General features: G+C 39.4%; 1 protein-coding gene across 3 annotated transcripts in view; it reads left to right on the plus strand.

Moving 5' to 3' along the window:
- Positions 1 to 412: 412 nt before the first annotated feature.
- Positions 413 to 22840, plus strand: part of Pik3c2a (phosphatidylinositol-4-phosphate 3-kinase catalytic subunit type 2 alpha) — a 93001-nt gene continuing 70573 nt past the window's right edge. The window contains exons 1-3 of one of the 3 annotated variants that reach the window (XM_090348062.1): positions 413 to 573; positions 14949 to 15173; positions 17538 to 18665. In XM_090348062.1, coding sequence (XP_090204188.1) covers positions 17589 to 18665 — 1077 coding nt within the window. In that variant the 5' untranslated portion in view covers positions 413 to 573; positions 14949 to 15173; positions 17538 to 17588. Of the gene's footprint in view, positions 588 to 14948; positions 15174 to 17537; positions 18666 to 22840 lie in introns of all 3 variants that reach the window. The other 2 variants (XM_090348063.1, XM_090348064.1) reach the window with 2 other exon arrangements.

The raw sequence follows: 22840 nt of genomic DNA on the forward strand, positions 1-22840 counted from the left end.
GCTGGCTGATGTGAACTATTTGGACTCGTCCGTTCCTTGCAGTCTTCCGATCTAATCTCCGCGCGGCCTGGGGCCCAGACCACAGATCTGGGAGGCGCAGCTCCGTGGAGGCCGGGTGCGGAGTCCCGAGAGAGGTCGCGAGAACAATAGATTATTTCAGGGCCCAGGCTTGGTGGATGGGACTCTCGGGGCGCCAGACCTGAGGAGTGGCGGGCGGGAGACCCCGGGGGCCTCGTCTTTTGGCCCAAGGGAGTACACCGAGAAATTGGTACCCACGTAGGACGCGGAGCTGGAGCCGGACTCCGGCCACCAACGCAGCGCCGGTCACACGGGACGCTCCCTGGCCCCACCCGCCACCTCAGGTAGGTCGTCGGCATCAGCCAATCCGCAGGGCGTCTGGGCGCGGAAGGCGGTGCTTGCTCAGCCGGAAGTGACGTGAGGTGCTTGGCTGGCCGCGAAGTCCGCCGAAGCTTTCTGTGGCCGGCGGAGCCAGCTGAGGGGGGGAAATGGCTTGGACCCTAGCGGCCGCGACCGCTCGGGTTGCAGTGGACACAGAGACACTGGCGGCATGAGGTGAGAAGCTGGCGGTGAGTCTGGGCCGGTACCAGGCACCTTGCTCTTGCGGTGGGCGCCGAGAGTCTCCGGGATGGGAGGGTCCTTTGCCGGGGGCGCCCGGGGTCGGTGCCGCCCGCCTCTGACGCCCCGTCCCGTACTCGTACCTCGCTCCGGGCCTAGCTTCCACCCCAGCCGTCGGCCAGGCGCCCCGCGGAAGGAGTGCGGGGCCCGCGCCCCCTCCAGGCCCCTCTCGTTGAGGGCGGGGGTGCGGCCGGCAGTTAGTTTTATCCCAAAGGGGGAGGGGACCCCCCTCCCCCGTCCCTCGGGACCAGAACTGGAGCCACAGTGGCTGGTTCTATTCTCTTGTCAAATTGTTTTGGTGAGTTGTGCATTGAACTTTTCAGTTATGGCCCTTTTCACCTCCTGTCCCAGCTCCGTCTTTGGAGGCTAATGCTTTTTCTTCTTTTAGGACCACCCCTTTTCTCTCCTTGATTATTATTATTATTTTTTTTTAAACTGGGAATACACTTGCTTTGGAAAGGCCGTATTGAACTGAGCGCATCTTCTTTCTGGGTGGGCAGGTAGGTTAAACATACTTGTTTAACTTTTCCCGAGTGCCAGAGTAGCAATAATTAATTGAAGGTTTGTTTTTTTTTTTAAGTATTTTCCTCCCTAAATTGTTTGACTTTAAAAACGAGAATATCCAGCTGTAGATTTTGTTTCCTTCCTTCTTTCCTTCTCTCTCTCTCTCTCTCTCTCTCTCTCTCTCTCTCTCTCTCTCTCTCTCTCTCTCTCGGAGAGAATGGATTGAAGAGGGATATAAGGAAGGAGAAATTGAGGAAAACTTAAAAAAAAACTCATGTAAAACAATCTGTGATAATTCTGTTCCTGTATCTCTTACAGAAATTTATCTTTTAATAGTGTTTTTATTTTAAACACTGAGTGGTTGAAGTGAATGAAACAAAGGAAGATGGCTTGAACAAGGTTACTTATTAAAACAATTATCTTAGAAAACCTTTACAGTTGGTCTTCAGTCACACAAACAGTTGGGAAAATGGTTTAACATATTGGCACATGAAATGCTACAAGAAATAAAAGACTGTTCTTCCAGAATGGTGAAGACATAGTATAAGGGGCTGAGAGGAACCAGTAGCTGTACAGAGGTGCAGAAACACTGACTGCAGGAAAGACTTTGTACCTTTGCCTTCTTGACTTAGTTCATTCTCCATGAAACCTCTTTAGCAGCTATACCATGGTTGGAATTGATGGAGCTCTGACATAGTTGGAGTTGGTGCTGTTGCTCACTGTTGCAAATTATACTGAACTGCCTGGGTTGAGATTTACAAACTTTTGAAGATATCTGCTTGCTTAACATTTATGCATAACATTCATAACTGTGTAATGGAAAGCAGTGATTGAGACTATCTGTACTTGTTAACTGAAACAGTGATATTTTTGATCTAATTTTTTGCTAGTCCTGGGACTTGAACTCTGGGCCTGGCCACTGTCCTTTAACTTTCTCAAGGCAAATGCTCTACCACTGGAGCCACAGCACTATTTCTGGCTTTTTCTGTGTAGACAGTACCAAAGAATTGAACCCAGGGCTTCGTGCAAGCTAGGCAAGCACTCTACCACTAGGCCACACTCCTGGTCCTGAAACAGTGATTTTACTTGCGTAGGTACAAAACATATGGAACTACCACAAAGCCCATAAATTTTGGGTAAACTAAGATTCTAATTTGTGTGTGTGTGTGGTGCCAATCCTGGGGCTTGAACTTAGGACCTGGGCACTGTCCCTAAGCTCTGTGTGTGTGTGTGTGTATGTGTACACAAGGCTAGTACTCTACCACAGCGCTCCACTTTTGGCTTTTTTGGGGTACTTAAATGGAGATAAGAGTCTCACAGACTTTATTACACAGGCTGGCTTTGAACTGTGATCTTCAGGTCTCAGTCTCCTTGTGTCAGTGGCATGAACCATCATCAACAGGCCTAATATCTCTCTCCTTCCCTCCCTCCCTCTCCCCCCCTCTGTCTCCCTCTCTCCCCTCCCCCCTCTAGCCTCCCCCTCTCCCTCTCCTTCTCCCTCTCCCTCTCTCTCTCTCTCCAAAATCTGTTGTTTTTGGCCATAGTGGTACACCTGTAATTCCAATACTCTAGAGGCTTTGAGGCAGGAGGATCAAGTTCAAGGCTAGTGAGGACTATTTAGAAAAATCCTTGAACAAAAGAAAGGAAGGAAAGAAAAAGAACGGAAGGAAGGAGGTCTGACCAAGGGTTTCTTATTTGTTTTGTATGCATGTTGCTTGTTTGCAATTTAACTTGCTTGCAGACAAGTAGTTTTAATTTTTTATACATAAGTTTCATAATTGTTTCAATTTTATAAAATATACAAGTTTATTGCTTGCTTTAGGAATTTTAGAAACTGCTTTAGCTGTCTAATTATATATTAAGTCTATGATTCTAGGTTCTACCATTAATAGTTCTAAAGTTTTAAGATTGATGAATCCATTTTCATGTCCAGGAACTTTTAATGTAGCACACTGTTTTGTGCATAGTAAATAGGCAAATTCAGTAATGGTTTGTGAGCCGGGGATGTAGCTCAGTCCTTTGCCTAGCAATTGATAAGGCTCTAGTTTAAGTACTTGGCATGGAAAAGAAAAATCTTTGTAATTTTGTCTCTTTTGATAACACAAACTACCCATTTTGTTACCTTTTCATATCCCCCCCCAAAAAAAAGACAAAGGCAGATGAAAATGATGGTAAGTGTTTTAGTGTGGTACATTCACATTGTTGGTGATTGGACTTCATAGCCATATCTGAGGCCAAAAATTAAAACTTCTAGATTACCAAGGATCAATAAGGATGTCTGGTCCAGTGCATGATTTCCACAGAAAGGGAAATAAATAAGATGGTGTTTACCCTTAAAAATGTTTTTCTACTCTACCTGGAAAGGCAGATGTACAGATTAGAGCAATATAGTTAAAAGGCAGTCTGTGATGGATCCAAAGTGTTAAGAAGAATGTGATTACCTGGGTTAGGAGATGAGTGGCTCTGATGAGAAAAATGATAATCAAGTTGAGGCTTAATGGGTGAATTCCTTAATATTGGTGAGGATAGGGCAGTCAGTGAGAGAATTGAGTAAGCTTTTTAATGCCTCTGCTATTTATTTTTCTGATCATTTAATAGTATTTATATATGATCTTTTAACTGAAATAATGGTCTTTCTTGGAAATACTGTTGTATAGATCATCTAGGTTGTTAGAGCATTATGGTTGAGACTGGAAGAAATTTCTTTGTTTTTCTTGATTCTGTGATGGAGTCAGTTTTTGTATTTTATTTTGTGCACATTTATGTATCCTTTGTATCCTTCATCTCTACAATCTTTTTTTTTTTTTTTTTTTTTGGGGCTTGAACTCAGGGCCTGAGCACTGTCCTTGGACTTTCTCAAGGTTAGAGCTCTACCACGTGAGCCTCAGCACCACTTCCAGCTTTTTTCTATGTATGTTGTACCAAGGAATTGAACTCGGGTCTTGGTGCATGCTAGGCAAGCACTCTACCACTAGGCCAAACTCCCAGCCCCTACAATCTTATTTTTAATGTGAGGATTGAAAACACAGTAAGAGCTGAATGCCAGTGACTCATGCTTATAATCCTAGCTAATCAAAAGGGAGAGCTGAAGATCCCAGTTCAAAGTCAGCCTAGGCTCAAATGGTTGAGTGCTAGCCTTGAGCAAAAAACCTCAGGGACAGCACTGAGGCCCTGAGTTTAAGTCCTGAGACTGGCAACAAAACAAAATTGTACCAAAAAACACATAATAAGAGTATATACATGGGCATCTTAGGCAGTTATATAATTTTGAACGATTTGTATTTCTTAGTTTTTGCTGCTTGAATTCAGGGTCTTGGTGCTACCCCTGAACTTTTTCATTCAAGCCTGGTATTCTGTTGCTAAAACAATAGCTCTACTTCCAGCTTTTTGGTGGTCAGTTGGAGGTAAGAGTATCACAGAGTCTCTTACCCAGTCTGGCTTCAAACTGTGCTTCTCAGATCTCAGCCTCCTGAGTAGCTAGGATTACAGGTGTGAGCCACCTGCTCTTTCATTTTCTTAAGAAGAAATTGAGATCCAAAGATATTGTGACTGCCTAGTATAGTATTTAAGAGTAAGTATTCCTTGAACTCAGGTTTTGTAGTGCTAGACGCAATATTCTTTTCACTTTGTCAAATGTTTACACATATAACACATACCAGGGTTTTTGGAGTGTGTATTTGAAAATGAACAAGTTTATATTCCATCTAGGAGAAACCAGCTATAATCTGTACAGCAAAAAGTAGTTAGGAAAGAAATTAGTGTAATCTTATTGGACATAGAGTTAATTTATGAGTGTCTTTTGTTTTGTTCTTTTGGTTTTTTGTTTTGGTGCCAGTCGTTGGCTTGAACTCAGGGCTTGGGTGCTGGCCTTGAGCTTTGTGCTCAAGGCTAGTACTCTATCATTTCGAGTCACAGCTCCATTATCAGCTTTTTTTTTTCTTTTTTTCTTGTCTTTCTTTCTTTCTTTTTTTTTTTTTGTAGTTAATTGGGCATAAGAATCTCAAGGACTTCCTTGCTCAATCTGATTTTGAACTGTGATCCTCAGATTTCAGCCTCCTGAGTAGCTAGGTTTACAATCATGAGCCACTGATGCCTAGCTTTTTTTTTTTTTTAATATATTTTTTTGAAGACATGGCCTTCCTAAATAGCTCAAGCTGGCCTCTCAAATACTTAGATCAAGTGTGTAACACTATGCCCAGCAGCAAGGTGTGTGTGTGTGTCTATGTCTATGTGTATTTTTTTTTTTTTTTTTTGCCAGTTCTGGGGCTTAAACTCAGGGCCTGAGCACTGTCCTTGGGCTTTCTCAAGGCTAGCACTCTGCACTTGAGCTACAGCACCACTTCCAGATTTTCTATGTATGTGGTACCAAGGAATTGAAACTGGGTCTTGGTGCATGCTAGGCAAACAACTCTACCACTAGGTCAAACTCCCAGCCCCATAGGATTTAAATTTTTTTTTTTTTTTTTTGCCTGTTCTGGGGCTTGAACTTGGCCTGAGCACTCTCCTTGGTCTTTCTCAAGATTAGAGCTCAACCACTTGAGGCACAGCACCATTTCCAGCTTTTTCTATGTATGTGGTACCAAGGAATTGAACCTGGGTCTTTGTGCATGCTAGGTAAACACACTACCAACCAGCCTTCACAAGATTTTTGAATAAAGAATTTAGATAATAGGGGCTGGGAATGTGACTTAGTGATAGAGTGCTTGCTTAGCATGCATAAAGCCCTGGATTTGGTTCCTCAGTACCACATAAACAGAAAAAGCTGGAAGTGGCCCTGTGGTTCAAGTGGTAAAGTGCTAGCCTCGAGACAAAGAAGCTCAGAGACTGGGCCCAAACTTGAGTTCCAAGTCCCAGGACTGGCCCAAAAAAAAGGTCAGAACAACAACAGCAAATAATAAAGTGAGCTTAAAGAGAGGAGAAAGGCGATGAGTTCTCAAGAGCAGTACAGGGTATAAATTTTGGAGAAAATATTAGGTAAAGGGAAAAAATAAATATTTAAATTTTTTTTATTGTCGGGATAATGTATAGAAGGGTTACAGTTACATTTGCCAGGTGGATTACTTCTCACACATTGATACCCCTTCTCATGTTTTTGTCCCCACTTCCATCCCCCCACCCCGAAAACTAAAGATTTAAAGAAGAATTTTCAAGTTTACTTGAAGCAATGAGAATGGGGTAGAAATTAAGAGATAAGACTAGACATCTGCAATAAAACATTTACAGGACAGTAGTCAGAACTTTTACATTATTTGGATGATTTGATCTGAATCTATGAATTCACTGTGGCTTGAGTATGAGATCAACAAGTAAGGCTGAAGGAGAGAGGCTGGTTAGCTAACTCGGAGGGGGTGTAATGCTAATTCCTCTTGTGAAATGGCTAGGGACTTCATAAAGAATTTGACTGCAAGAAAAGAAGGGGATAGGCAGTGTTAGGAAAACAGATTTTAAAATAATTGTGGCATAGAAAGTCCTAATTTAAGCCATTAAAAATATTTTTCTTTTTTGGGGGATTGTGGTGACAATACTGGGGTTTGAAATAAGGGCTTCCAGCTTTAAACCATGCCACCAGACATAAAAAAGAATTTTTCTGTAGAAATAAAAAATGGGCAGTTTATCTACAGGAAATACCAATAGAAGCAGGAAGAAATTATTATTAAAGTTCTGTAGAATGAGAAGTAAAAGCACTGACAAAATCCTCTTTTAAGATTAAAATGTGGAAAACCAGTAAGAGGATACTACAGAAGGAAATCAAGCAGATACTGCTTTCAGTAAGGTGTAGAAATAGATGTTGATAGGAGAAAGACTTAAAAAAAAAGTTAGTCTAAATATGGAATAGCAAAGCACTTTTTGAATGTTTTATTTGGAGAATTATATAAATTGTTTTTTCTGCTTAAGATAGCCTTTGAAGGAGACTTAATTTTTCTAAAGCAAAACCAGGATGGTATGTATAGTTGTAATTACCTTGATTTATTTACTGAGTCACTTCATATGTGTTCATTAAGTAATTGAAGAGTGTTCTGACACCTCTTTTTTTTTTTTTTTTTGCCAGTCCTGGGGCTTGAACTCAGGGCCTGAGCACTGCCCTTGGGCTTTCTCAAGGCTAGAGCTCTACCACTTGAGCCACAGTACTACTTCTTGCTTTTTTTTCTATCTATGTGGTGCCGAGGAATTGAACTTGGGTTTTTGTGCATGCTAGGCAAGCACTCTACCACTAGGTCAAACTCCCAGCCCCTGTATCCAGTGCTTTTATTGGTTGATTTGGAATCTCTTGAATTTTTTGCCCATGCTGGCTTTGAATAGTTGTCCTCCCTTTATTAGCTTCCTGAGTCTCTGGGATTACAAGTGTAGGCCACTTTTATAGTTTATATGATTTGTCCATTTTAGATATATAATTCTATAATTAACAAAAGAAGAAACTGTTGTGTAAGTATAATCACCACAATGAAGATATTAAAATATTTCTATCACTTTCCCATCACTTTAAAGTTTCTTTATACCCCTTTGTCATCATTCCTGCTCACCTCCAACTAATTTGTCAACAGCTGATTTTTTTTGTCATGGGACTTGAACTCTGGGCCTGGGCATTGTTCCTGAGCTCTTCAACTCAAGGCTATTGCCCTACCCCTTGAGTCACAGTACCACTTTGTTTTCTGGTGGTTAATTGGAGATAAGCCTCACAGACTTTAATGCCTGGGCTGGCTTTGAACGGCAATCCTCAGATCTCAGCCTCCAGAGTAGCTAGGATTACTTGCGTGAGCCACTGCTGGGCTAATTACGGTTTTTATTTATTTATTTATTTTGCCAGTCCTGGACCTTGCACCCAAGGTCTGAGCCCTGTCCTTAGGCTTTCTTAAAAGTAGAACTCTACCAGTTGAGCTACAATACCACTTCTGGTGGTGTATGTGGTACTGAAGAATTGAACACACACATCTTGATGCATGCTAGGCAAGCCCTCTACCACTTTATCTCTGTACTTTGACTTTCCCAGGAAGTAATATAAATTGATATCATATAGAATATAGTCCTTTGAGTCTGGCTATTTATCACGTTATTTACTTATTTATTTATTTTACCAGTGCTGGGGTTTGAATTTAGGATATGGACTCTGTCCCTGAGCTTAAGGCTAGCACTCTACCATTTGAGTCCCAGCGTTACTTTTGGCTTTTTCTGTTTATGTGGTATGGAGGAATCAAAACCCAGGGCTCATGTGTGCTAGGCAAGCCTTCTACCACTAAACCACATTCCCAGCCTACTACCAGCTTTTTTTTTTTTTTGCCAGTCCCAGGGCTTGAACTCAGGGCCTGAGCACTATCCTTAGGCTTTCTCAAGGCTAGAGCTCTATCACTTGAACCCCAGCACCATTTTTAGCTTTTCCAGGAATTAAATTGGGTCTTTGTGTACGTTAAGCAAGTACTCTTACCACTAGGCCAAACTCCCAGTCCACTATCAGCTTTTTGATGTTTAATTGGAGATAAAAATCCAAGTCTTTCCTGCCCAGGCTGACTTTAAGCCATAATCCTCAAATCTCAGCCTCCTGAGTAGATAGGATTACAGGAGTGTGCTACCAGCACTTGGCTGACTTTTTAAAATTTAATTAAAATTTTTTGTGGTACTGGGACTTAAACCATGGCCTAGCACTTTTACATAAACAGTTTACTACCTCTAGTCATGTGCATGTACATGTTTGTGTATACAGCTTGTCATTTTATCTGTTTCAAGTGTGTAATTTATCAACATTATTAGTCTATGTTGTACAATCATCACTATTTCCATTTTTTTCTTCACCTTAAAGAGAAATACATTAATCACTATTCATTCTTCGTCCCTTCTGATTATCATTACTCTGTCCTCTATGTGGAATCATACAATATTTGTGTTATTGTCTGGCTTATTTCACTTAGCATAATATTTTCTAGAGTCATTTATGTCATCACATATACAATTTTTTATGGCTAAATAATATTCCATTGTGTTTATGTAACACTTGCGCTATTGACTATTCTAAGTAATGTTGCTGTGAGGTTAGTGTATAAACATGAGTCTTGGTTGAAGTTCTTTTGAGTATATATATCTGTGTGTGGGATTGTTGGACACCATGATAATTCTGTGTTTAGCCTTTTGAGAGAAAAATGTTTTTCAATTTTCCTGCCAGAAAGGAAGTTTCAGTATTTCCATATCCTTGCCGCTACATCTTTTTTTTTTTTTTTTTTTTTTTGGTCGTGGGGATTGAACTCACCTGGGTGCTGTCTCTGAGCTCTTCAGCTCAGGGCTACGGCCCTACCCTTGTGCCAAACCCCACTTCCCATTTTCTAGAGGTTAATTGGAGATAAGAGTCTCAGGTCCTTTTGTGCCTGAGCAGGCTTTGACCTTGATCCTCAGATCTCAACCTCCCTTAGCTAGGATTACAGAGTAGCTAGGATTACTGACATGGGTCACCGCACCTGGCCTCATTTTTTTTTTTTTTCACTTACTTGTATAGGTTTGAAGCAGTATCTAATTGTGATTTTACTTGTGTTTCCCTTATGAAGTTGGTCATCTTTTCATGGGCATGTTGGCAATAATAATTTTTTAGTGGTAGGAGCATAATGGTGCTTGCCCCCATCTCTTTCTCTTTCTGTCTCCCCCTTTGCCCTCTCCCCTCTCAAACACATGTACATATACATTGTTATTTTTTAGATAGGACCTCACTATGTAGCCCAGGTTGACCTCAAACTCAAGTTCTTTGGGCCTCAGCCCCCTGAGTGCTAGGATTACAAGTATGGATCACAATACCTAGTTTACTTTAGGGTTTTTTTTTTTTTGTTTGTTTGTTTTTGTGCCTATACTGGGCCTTGAATTTAGGAGGCCTTGATGCTATCCCTTAGCTTTTTAGGTCACAGTTGGCACTCTACTACTTGAGCCACAGCTTTGTTTTTGACTTTTGGGTAATTTATTGGAGATTAGAATGTCATGGACTTCTTGCTTTGACTAGCTTTAAACAAAGATTCTCAGAATACAGCCTCTTGAGTAGGTAGTGTTACATGAGCCACCCGAAAACTATTCAAGTTAGATTTTTTTAATTTGTCATTATTGCCTATTTTGTATTTCTTAGATTGCTCTTTTTTTCTTTCCCCATGTCATGTCATGTTGGAAGTACAGATATATACCATAACATTAGTACAAAAGCTTTACTGTTGTCACATTGGTTAAGTATGTCAAAGTATATGTAATGACTCATGTCAAGTGAATGAACAGTAAAATAATTCAAAGTTCAGTAATTATCTCCACAAAGTAGTACTTCTCTTGGGATACAAAGTCAAATTGAAAACTGCCTGATCAGCATCTTGTGTTTCAATAGTAACCTTTTCCTGTGTTTTCTCTGACTGCATTTCCCTTTCCTTAACCCCTTCCCAGTCACATAAAGTGTTGCATATATGCAGACAGAAAGTCTGAGTTGATATTCTGGTTTGTGTAGAATGTTGCTTCTATGGCTGAAAGTGGAGTAATGACTAGTGCTTATTAGACTACTGTATAGTCATTGCATTTTGTTAAACTATCAGGTCCTTTATTAATGTGCTTTTTTAGTACGTGTACAAGACATTGTCATAATAAAGTGATATGGAGATTAAGAGTCTAAAAAAAGAAAAAAGAATGTTTTTCATTGTAGATGAGGATGGAAAGGGAAAACTGGAAGAGAGCTAGGGAAGGGGTGACATTGTCCAAAGAGAAACATACTCTTTACCTGACTTGCATAACTGTAACCCCTGTATAGATCATCTTTATAATAACTAATTTTTGTTGTTGTTGTTGTTGGTGGTCATGGGACTTGAACTTAGTGCCTGTTGCTGTCCCTGAGCCTTTTCAGCTCAAGGCTAATGCTCTACCACTTTGAGGGATAACTCTACTTCTGCTTCTCTGGCGGTTATTTGGAGATAAAAAAAATCCCATGGACTTTCCTGCATTGGCTGGCTTGGAACTGAGTTCCTCAGACTTTCAGCCTCCTGACTAGCTAGGATTACAGGCATGAGCCACCAGCACCCAGCTTTTAAAGAATGTTTTTCAGAGCTGGGAGTGTAGCCTAGTGGTAGAGTGTTTGCCTAGCATGCATGAAGCCCCGGGTTTGATTCCTTTGTACCACAGAAAAAGCCAGAAGTAGTGCTGTAGCTCAAGTGGCAGAGCTCTAGCCTTGAGCAAAAGTATCCAAGTACAGTGCTAGGCTCTGAGTTCAAGCCCAGGAATGGCAAAAAAAAAAAAAAAAAAAAAAAAAAAGAAAGAAAGAATGTTTTTCAAATATAGTAACAAAGCTAATTTCTAACAAAATCTTCAAAGAATGTCCGTTTCTAACTACTGAGAAAAGAACTCTTAAAACAAAATGACTTTTTATTGGAAGCATTATGAAAAGTTATTACATAGTAGTTGGCTATGTATTTAAACCAAGTAATAACTTTTGTAATACAGAGTGGGCTAGTGCTAAGCGTTAATAAATAATATTGTCTTTTAGTAATATATATATATATATATTTTTTTTTTTTTTGCCAGTCCTGGGCTTGAGCTCAGGGCCTGAGCACTGTCCTTGGACTTTCCTGGACTTTCTCAAGGCTAGAGCTCTACCACTTGAGCCTCAGCACCACTTGCAGCTTTTTCCTATGTATGTGGTACCGAGGAATCGAACCTGGGTCTTCGTGCATGCTATGTAAGCACTGTACCACTAGGCCGAACTCCCAGCCCCAAATTTCTTCTTTCTCTCGTTTATTTATTTATTTATTTATTTACTTACTTACTTATTTATTCTTTCGGTTGTGGGACTTGAACTCGGGGCCTGGGCCCTGCCCCTGAGCACTTCAGCTCAAGGCTACAGCCCTACCCCTTGAGCCAAAGATCACTTCCTCAGTAATATTTTTTATTCTTTGCAGTTGAGAATAAAGCAGTTATTTTGTATTTTATAATGGTATAATTGTGAAATGGAGAGTATAGTAATGTAACTTACTCAGTTTATAAAGTAAAAAGCTAGGACATTAAGTTAAGTTAGATCTAACTAAGCTAAGTTAGATCTAGCTTGGATAATATAACTTCATTGTATGAGCAATATTTATATCCTTCAAACATACAATTAATTAAATAGGTAAGTCTATGCATTTCAATTAATCCTGAGTATTTTTTAGCTTTCCTCATTAACTGAATCTAAAACTTTTTTTAACAGAGATCTGAAAATAGTAAGTTAGTTAATTGATTAAAAATCACTCTTGGAGCCAGGCATTGGTGGCTCATACATATAATCCTAGCTACTCAGGAGGTTGAGAGCCAAAAGATCTCAGTTCGAGGCCAGCTTAGGAATCAAAGTTAATGAGACTCCATCTCTAAATAACTAGGCCTGGAGGTGTGGCTCAAGTGGTAGAGGGCTAACTGAGCAAACAAACTGAATGTGAGTACAAAGTCCTGAATACCACCGAAAAAATCACTTTGGGGAAGAATCATGAGCTTGTCTTTCCTGTGGAGTCTGACGTGTTTCTAGAGGTTTGTGTTTTTCAGTCTAGCTACCAACTATTTATTCATATCCCTGGGAAGCTCTTGTTCTTTAGTCATGTTTCTTGTCCTTTAGTATCTCAGATCTTTGCTGTCTTTACCTTCACCTCTAAGGACATGTTGCTTACAGACAGAACTGCAGATTGGAGTGGTGAGGTTCTAAAACTAGCCTTAGAGGCCTAGAGTGTGGCCTAGTGGTAGAGTGCTTGCCTAGTGTGTACGAAGCTCTGGGTTTGATTCCTCAGTACCACATCAACAGAAAAAGCTGAAAGTAGTGCTGTGGGTTAAGTGGTAGAGTGCTAACTAACCTTGAGAAAACTCAAGGGCAGTGTTCAGGCCCTGAGTTCAAGCTCCAGGACTAGCAGAAACAAACAAAAACTAGCCTTAGATTTATGTCATGTTAGAAGGGCACATAAAGTTTACTGAAAGCTAATATGTTCATAGCTATGGTTCATTACAGAGAAAGGATACAGATTAGAATTAGAGAAGGGAGTAGAATACAGCCCAGCCCAAGAGGATTTCAAATGTGGATTTTTTTTTTTTCGGTATTATCTTCCTTTGGAGTAAGTAAGGTGTGTGAACTATTAACAACCAGGGAAGCTTGCCTGCACTTTAGTGGCCATATTTTGTTTAATTGCAGCATCATTACATAGGCATGATTGATTGGTACATCCATGTGGCTAAACTAAGTCTTGTGAGTTCACACTGACTGAGTGATGGGAAGTCCCCACCTCTGTAGCCAGCCTCTCCCTAAACAGCAATATTCCTGTCAGGTACGACATAGCCTACCCTGGCAAAGGCAAGACTTAATATTAGGGCAAAGCTAAATTCGTGTGTGTGTGTGTGTGTGTGTGTGTGTGTGTGTGTGTGTGTTGCCCACACTGGGGCTTGAACTTACACCTGTCACTTAGACTTTTTTTTTTTTTTCTCAAGGCTGGCATCCTACCACTTGAGCTCCACTTCTGGCTTTTGCTGATTACCTGGAGATAGGAGTCTCAAATTTATCTGCCAAGGATCTCAGCCTCCTAAACCGATAAGATTAATAAGATTACTTTTATAAATCGCCAGTTCCCTGCAGACAAAATTCCTTTTGTTGTTGTTTTTGGTTGGTTGGTTGTGGGACTTGAACACTGAGCCTAGGCTTTGTCCCAGAGCTCTTCAGTTCAAGGCTACTGCCTGGTACCCCTTGAGCCACAGCACCACTTCCAGTTTTTGATGGTACACTGGAGATAAGAATCTCATGACTGTAGTGCCTGGCCTGGCTTTGAACTGAAATCCTCAGATCTCAGCCTCCTGAAGCGCTAGGATTACAGGCATGAGCCACCATGCCTGGCTTTCTTTTTTTTCTTTTTCTTTTTTTTGCCAGTCCTGGGCTTGAACTCAGGGTCTGGGCACTGTCCTTGGGCTTTCTCAAGGCTAGCATTCTGCCACTTCAGCCATAACACTATTTCTGGCTTTTTCTGTGTATGTGGTACTGAGGAATCGAACCCAGGGCTTTGTTCATGCTAGGCTAGCACTCTACCACTAGACCACACTCCCAGCCTGGCTAAATTGCTTTTTTGTATGTGTCAGTCGTTGGACTTGAACTCTGGGCTTCGGTGTTGTCCCTGAGCTCTTCAGCTCAAGGCTACCTACTTACTGTATAAGTCACAGTGCCACTTCCTGTGTGTCACCTCCCTCCCCCTTTTAATTTAGGTACTAGGTTTGAACTCAGGGCCTTGAGTTTGCTACACAGGCATTTTACCACTTGAGGCATGTCCCCAACTTGTTCAGCTGTTTTTCGGATAGGGTCTCAAGTTTTTGCCAGTCTGGCCTAGGATTATAGGCTTGCATCAGTGCCTAACTTTGGGTTCTGTTTTGGTTTTGCACAAGGTCTTTATAGCCAAGTTCTCCTTAGTCTAGAGATCCTCCTACCTCCGGTGTGTGCCACTGTGTCCAGTTCTACATTCTGAAAGGTTTTTCCTTCCAGCATTTGTTTCCATAGTTTTTACTATTGTTGAAAATTTCCTATCTCTTTTTACCTGTCTATCTTTTATATTAGATTGCTTAGTAGTTTTATCAGAACTATTTAAAAGTTTTTGTTGTATAATTCCATTTAAGCTATCTCTAAATTTGCTTTTGTGACTGTTTCCTTGGCCACAGGTCACATTTTCTTGCTTCTTTGCATGTGTTATAATCTTTAATGCTAATCATAACATTTATAGTAGACACTGATGTTTATTTGTAATCTACTTATATTTACTTTATTCTATGAGATAAATAACTTAAGACTGACTTTTAAATAATCTATGTTTTGTTGTTTCTAGTTTGATTCAGTTTATCACTGGATTGAAATACTTGGGGAAGATGAATTCCATTGCCAGCCCACAAACAAAATAAACTTTGGTGCAGAATCATGATTTTCTCTTCAGCAAGATACGGGATCTGAACAGTGAAATTATTATAGAGATTTGTGTTTTTCACTATACTCTCAGCCTTTCACGGCCCTGGGAAGTTTTCCTTGTTCCTGTTTTCCTGCTTCTGCCTCTCAGGTATGCCTTGTAGTACTTATCCTTGCCTCTGGGGGGTGGCTCTTGTTTATCCCATGAAGACCTGAAGTATTTCGAGGGCCTTTTCTCAGCTTTTCTGCCTCATCTCAAACTTTTGGTAAGTGAAAGGTTAAAATGCCTGAAATTTCTTTGTGATAACCTGCCAGCCCTCTTATGATGAAATTCTTCAACTTCTGGGGGCCCAGATACCTCTATAGGATTTCTTTGATCCTTCAGAGTAATACATAAACTTAAGGAAAATCTGTGAGAAATGTTGAGTGGTTACAGATTTTCCTCTTCCCTCTTTCCCTCTCTCCCTCCCTTTCTCTCCCCTTCCCTCTTCTTCATTTCTTTGCTACTACTGGGGTTTGAACTGAAGGCTTTTTACTTGCTTGACTTGGTTACTCTCAGTTAGTGTTCTGCCACTTGAGACATATGCTTCTAAGTGTATTTGGTGTGTGTGTGTGTGTGTGTGTGTGTGTGTGTGTATGTGTATGTGTACTGCTTCTAACTGTACTTGGGGGTGTGTGTGTGTGCGCATGCATTTGTACTGGGACTTGAATTTAAGGTTTTTCACTTTCACTTAGCCTTTTTTTTTTTTTGCTCTTGGCTGAGGAGCTTTTTTTTTTTGCTGGTAAATTAAAGACAGTTGTCTCAAGGATGTTTGTTTCTACCTAGACTGGCTTTGAGCCATGATTCTGTGAGTCTCAGTCTCCTAAGTAGCTAAGGTTACAGATATGAACCACTGGTACTTGGTCAGCTACTAGAATATAAACTCAGAATCTTGTATTTGTTAGGTAGGCACTCTTCCACTTGAGTCATACTCTTGCTCTTTTGGTGATTAGCATCTCAATTTTTACCTGGGCTGGCCTATGCTGAGATCTGCCTATTTGATGTTTCTAGATGTAGCTCTATACACTAAGCTTTTTTTCCCTGTTTTTTGTTTTGTTTCATTTTTTTAATCTTTCCTTTTTTTTTTTTTTTTTTTTTTTTTTTTTTACCCTAGCTGGCCTGGAACCATAATTCTGTAGTTCTTATCCTTTTATGTAGTTGGGATGACAGGTTTGTGCCACTGTCTTCAGCTATTGGTTGAGATGGGATTGCATGAAATTTTTGCTCTGCTGGCCTTGATCTATGATCCTCCCAGTCTCTGTGTCCTGGAGTAGCTAGGATTATAAGTGTAAACCACTGACACTTGGCAGCTTAGATTTTTATTAACTGATTTTTGAGAGTCCTTAAACATAAACTTAAGTTCAAACTTTTTATTTTTTTTTATTTTTATTTTTTATTTATTTATTTTTTTTGCCAGTCCTGGGCTTGAGCTCAGGGCTTGAGCAATGTCCTTAGACTTTCTCAAGGCCAAAGCTCTACCACTTGAGCCTCAGCACCACTTCTGGCTTTTTTCTATATATATGGTACCAAGGAATCGAACCCGGGTCTTCGTGCATGCTAGGCAAGCACTTTAACCACTAGACCAAACTCCCGGCCAAGTTCTGACTTTTTATGGAAGAAAATATTTAGAAATCTTAAAAGAAGTTTTGGTATTGTAACTATTGATTTAGCTTTAGATAATCAGTAGAAGTGTGATCAAAACTATGATGAATTTAGGATAATATAACCTTTGAAATATTGTAACTTCTTACAGTCTTAATATTTTTTCTAATTCTAAACAATGTTCTATATTTAAATATTTCTAGAATATTATAAACCCTAAATCGGTTATTCACATATTTTGTTTAAATAATAGTTCCTGTTTGTTTGCCTAGTCATCTGATGCTTTCTTTGCTAATTGTTTTTTGATCAATTTAACAAATAGCAAACTACAACCATCTTGACTTGCTACTTGGGTAATGGTAAACTATATCTGAACTCTAGAAAATACATGATTATCACTTAAGTTATTTCAGTTCAAGAATTCATTTAAAAATGCCACTGATTTGGCGGGTAGTTTGGCCTAGTGGTACCACATACACCGAAAAAAGCCAGGAATGGTGCTGAGGTTCAAGTAGTAGATAGAGCTCTAGCCTTGAGAAAGGACAGTGCTCAGGCCCTGAGCCTAAGCCCAGGACTGGCCAAAAAAAAAAAAAAAAAGCCACTAGTTAATATAGCTATGTGACAGCTGAAATCAAAGCCTCTCTTAAGTTTACTTACTGTGCCAGCTTTTGTTAGGTCAAGAAATAGGGCCTGTGCATCTTCCTGAACCCAACAGTATATAAGATACTCATTTAGGTTTCACTGCTGTTCATTTTATATAGTAATGAATTTTTGTCAGTGGATTCAAATCTTAAGTTATGTGGGGTAGGTTTCAAGCAAACTCATTTGTGTTTAGAAAATCTAATTAAGTGTTATGTTTATTTTTATGTATAGGTCTTGATATTTTGGAAACTACAAGAAAAAAGGGAAAGGCTTGTCTTTTTAATGGTCATGGCTCAGATATCTAACAACAGTGGATTTAAACAGTGTTCACCTTCTTCACATCTGGAACCAACAAGAAAAGATGTGGACAAAGAAGAAGCATTGCAGATGGAAGCAGAGGCGTTAGCAAAACTACAAAGGGATAGACAAGCCACTGACAATCAGAGAGGCTGTGAGTTGTCAAGCAGCACCAGACAAAGAGCACAAGTTTTTAACAAACAGGATTATGATCTCATGGTGTTTCCTGAGTCAGATTCCCCCAAAAGAACAGCAGACATTGACATAGAAAAACTTACTCCAGCTGAACTTGAGAAACTATTGCTGGATGATAGTTTTGAGACTAGGAAAACACCTGTTTTGCCTGTTACTCCTGTTCTGAGCCCTTCCTTTTCAGCACAGTTCTATCTTAGACCCACAATTCAAAGAGGACAGTGGCCACCTGGATTATCTGGGCCTTCTGCTTATACTTTACCTTCTATTTATCCTTCAACTTACAGTAAACAGGCTTCATTCCAGAATGACTTCAATCCAAGAATGCCTCCCTTTCCAGCTACAGAACCTATTTACTTAAGACTTCCAGGACAGTCTCCTTATTTTTCCTGTCCTTTGACACCTGCTGCATCCTTTCATCCACAAGGAGGTTTCCCAGTCTATCGGCCAGTAGTTAGTCCTGACATGGCAAAACTATTTGACAAAATAGCTAGTACGTCAGAATTTTTAAAAAATGGGAAAGCAAGGACTGATTTGGAAATAACAAATCCAAAAACTACAACCAGCAATCTACAGGCATCTCCAAAGTCTGGGGATATCAGTAAATTTGACTGGTTAGACTTGGATCCTCTCAGTAAGCCAAAAGTGGACAATGTGGAAGTATTAGATCATGAGGAAGAGAAAAATTTTCCACGTTTGCTAGCTGAAGATCCTTGGGATGCTGTTCTTCTTGAAGAGAGATTACCATCAAGTTGTCACCTGGAAAGAAAAGTGAATGGAAAATCCCTTACTGGGGCAACTGTAACAAGAAGCCAATCTTTAAATATTCGAACAACTCAGCTTACAAAAGCACAGGGCCAAATGACTCAGGTACAGTCTCTCTTTACTGACTTTTCAAACTTACTAATAAATTCTAGAGTTCATATTTATTTGAATAATTTATTAGGAAAAAGGATGTTTATATTTATTTTGAATCTTGTTTTCTTTTGTTTCCAAGGGTGCTTTGATTCTTTGTATGGCAAAGGAGTAAATATAAATCTGACTAGGCCAATTAAAACTAGTTTTATCTTTTCTAAGATTATAAGTTTATTTTGTTGCTGGCACTGAGGCTTTAATTCAGTATGTAAGTGTGTGTATGTATATATGCACATATACCTATATATACATGTGTGTATATATGTATATATGTATATACATGTGATGTTTTTAAAATAGATTAAGCATGATTATCACCTCAAATGTTTATTGCTGTGAAAACATTGAAAATGCTTTTTTCTAGTTTTTTGAAATATACAGTACATTATTATTTATACTAACGTTACTATACAATGGCATACTGGAACTTATTACTACCTAACTATAACTTAGGACTCATTAACTATCCCCCATCACTTCCACTCCTTGTTAAGATATAGTTATTGTCTTAAATTGAAATTTCTGCATAGACAGGATATTTGCTGTTCAAAGATCTAAGATTCAGAAGCTAAAAGCATATGTGATTTTTACCTGTTGTATATATTCACACTGAACTTTTTTTCTTTTTAAAAAAAAGTTACTGAGAGTTGAGAGTTCATAAGAATCTTACAAGGTCAGTACAGCCTAGTTTTGTATGTGTGAGGGTGGGGGTGGGATGTACATGTACATGTTAGTATTGGGGCTTGAACTCAGGATCTCACACATTCTCTTGTCTTTTTCACTCAAGTCTGGTGCTGTACCACTTGAACCACATCTCTACTTCTGACTTTTTCATGGATAATTGGAGATAAGAATATCAGACTTTTCTGCCCTGGTGGTCTTTGAACCACAATTCTTAGATCTTATCCTCTTAAGTAGTTATGATTAGTAATGGTATTGCTTGTTGAGTTAATAAGATTAAATGAAATGCGGAGGGAAGCTTATGGATGAGACCTAATGATGTGGTGATGTTTGTTGAAGATGAAATACATGGATGTTCATTGTATTATTCTACCTTTATGCACGTATTTGAGAATTTCTGTAATAACAAGTTATTACCCAAAGATGAGTCCATAGAACTTTTTGTCAGAAGTAAAGTCTGATATCCATGTTAGTGAAGTAATAACTTCCTTATCCTAAATGAGACTCAAACTTGGGTCAAAAAGTTATCTTTCTAAACTTAGTTATATGTTACAGTATCTTGCAAAGTTTAGATTTGAGGTGGAGGTGAGGAGAGAGTTTGGAATTTTAGAGGGAAGGTAAATCAGTTTCTTTTAAGCTTTTCCTAAGTGATTGTAGTGCAGCCAATCTGCTACTCTCTGGCATTTGAAATCTCTTGACTAAATGAAAATTTTCTCATACTTCTGGAGTTATGAAATTGGGAATATTGGAAGACAAATAACAAAGTACTCTGTGAACCATTCTTTTCAGTCTTAGGTTGCTAATGCTTTTATTGCAAAACTCAACTTCCTTTCCCTCCTGCTCCCTTTAGTCATTTCCAGTTCAGCACATATATTCCACACACTTTCCTTTGGGGGATGTGTAGTAGAATGTGACACCCACATACATCTTATGGTATACATCCTCTCTTGGCTCATTTTAAATATTTGTCACAGTGCATTCTTGATATTTTCCTTATTTGAGATGCCTCCCAAAATATCTTATAGGTATAATGGTGACAGATAGCTCCGGTAAAAATAAAATTTTCTCCTAGCAAGATCTGGTTGTTCGCTCTACTTGGTTGACACAAAGAGCTGCTATTTTTCCAAACTCTAGGAGTTAAGTTGAATACAGGGCATGATTAGTTTTAGAAGAAGCACGTTCTGAGATTATCCTTAAAATACAAGGATTAAAGAGGAATAAATCATTAATGAAAGTCAGGGTCAAGCAGACAAAAATAACATGAGTAGTCAGAAATTGGGGCTAAATTATCAACTGCTTAACTGATAACACATTGTCTGAATTGGAGTAGCTTGAATTACCTGCCCAAGTGTTAAAGGAATCTCTAACTGCAGCATACCTGATGAGGCATGTAATTGTTATTTATTCCATTATACTCTGGTCTGTTAAAAATCAAGTACCACATGTTATGAAGGGGCCATCATGAGGCTATGGTGTAATCCTCTAGAAGAGATTGTAATATGTAGGATCTAGAAGATATGTCACTTTTTTGTTTTGTTTTTTTTTGTTTTTGTTCTGGGGCATGAACTCAGGGCCTGAGCACTATCCTTGGGCTTTTTCAAGGCTTGAGCTTCACCACTTGAGCCTCAGCACCACATCCAGCTTTTCTTTTCTTTCTTTTTTTTCTTTCTTTTTTTGGCCAGTCCTGGGCTTGAGCTCAAGGCCTGAACACTGTCCTTGGACTTTCTCAAGGCTAGAGGTCTACCACTTGAGCCTCAGCCCCACTTTCCGTTTTTCTAATGGGTAATGGAGATAAGAGTCTCACGTTCTTTAGTGCCCAGTTTGGCTTTGAACCGCAGTCCTCAGATCTCAGCCTCCTGAGTAGCTAGGATTACAGGCATGAGTCACCACACATAAACATAGATTTTCAAATTAATTTTTAGAATGAGATAACCTGAAAACAGTTGTGTTCTTGTAAAAGAGGATAAAATACTGATACACTGAAATTTTCAATACACTAAAATATATTACATATAGTATTTGGTGGCATTTTAGGTAGCAGTGTTTTTTTTTTTGTTGTTGTTGTTTGTTTGTTTTGGTGGTAGGACTTGAACTCTAGGCCTGGGTGTTGTCCCTTAGCTCTTCAGCTCAAGGCTACCACCCTGCCCCTTGACCCACAGTTCCACTTCAGGGTTTCTAGTGGTTAATTGGAGATAAGAGTCTCATGGACTTTTTAGTGCCCTGGCTGGCTTTGAACTGTGCTCAGCCTCCTGAGTAGATAGGATTACAGGCGTGAGCCACCACGCCCAGCTTAGGTAATAGTTTTTCTGGGTTTTTATCAAGCCAAGTGCTTGATATTGAAAGCAAACACATTTTGTAAAAAAAAATCTTAAATAGACTAGTTTCTGGGAGTTGAGAGATTTAGTTTAGTGACAGTTTTAAAAGTTTCCCAAAGAGGGCTGGGAGTTTGGCCTACTGGTAAAGTGCTTACCTAGCATGCATGAAAACCCGGGTTCGATTCCTCAGTACCACATACATAGAAAAAAGCCGAAAATGGTACTGAGGCTCAAGTGGTAGAGCTCTAGCCTTGAGAAAGTCCATGGATAGTGCTCAGGCCCTGAGCTCAAGCCCAGGACTGGCCAAAAAGGGGGAAAAAAAAAAAGTTCCCCAAAGAACAAGACCACTAGGGAAGAAAATTCAAGGAACCAGGCTTGATAGCTAAGTCTACATGAAAACTTACAGCCATTTCAAACTGGATACTATTAAGATTGTCAACAGTTTATTAGAGACATTCAATAGAAGTTTGTTATATACCAGTTACAAAAGAAAAAAAGTTTTAATATAAACTTTTAATATAAAATTCTATGCCCTTTGAATGCTAAGATTTAATTTTGTTTATTTATGAGAAAACTGGTTTATATAAACCAAAAGGAAGAAATTTTTGGTATGATTAGCTGGACTGGAGCTTTTAATTTTTTTTTTTTCTTAGAATCAAAGAGAAACCTTTATTTTCAACAAAATTACCTGTAAGAGATGGCCCACTGGTCTGCTATGAACAGTCTCTCATCACATACAGCACCAAAATATATATTTAAAAAACAAAACCACACAGCCTGCCCCTCACACACACATCACCCCAAAGCCATACAGTCCAAACCAAAAGTCATGAACAAACCAAACTCAATACCTGCACGCACAAGTTGTCTTTGAATTAGGATTTACAAATTTATATTCTTTCCTATGGGAAAACACACACACACAAAACAAAAACAAGATGGTAAGGAAAAACTTGAAGATGAAGGCTTGACAAGTCTTAAGAAAAATTTAAGAAAACATAGTCTGTCTACAAGCTAACAGAAAGCCAAAGAATGATCAGTGCTTTTCCAATGTTTTGGGTGGGAGGCTTTATGGTGGACTGATAACCGCCACCAATGCAGACTTCCAACGCAGCCTTCCTGGCCAAGTTGCTC

This window comes from Megascapheus bottae, chromosome 16 (genome assembly GCF_031878675.1).
Source record: "Megascapheus bottae isolate mThoBot1 chromosome 16, mThoBot2.hap1, whole genome shotgun sequence".
NCBI classification, from domain to species: Eukaryota; Metazoa; Chordata; class Mammalia; order Rodentia; family Geomyidae; genus Megascapheus; species Megascapheus bottae.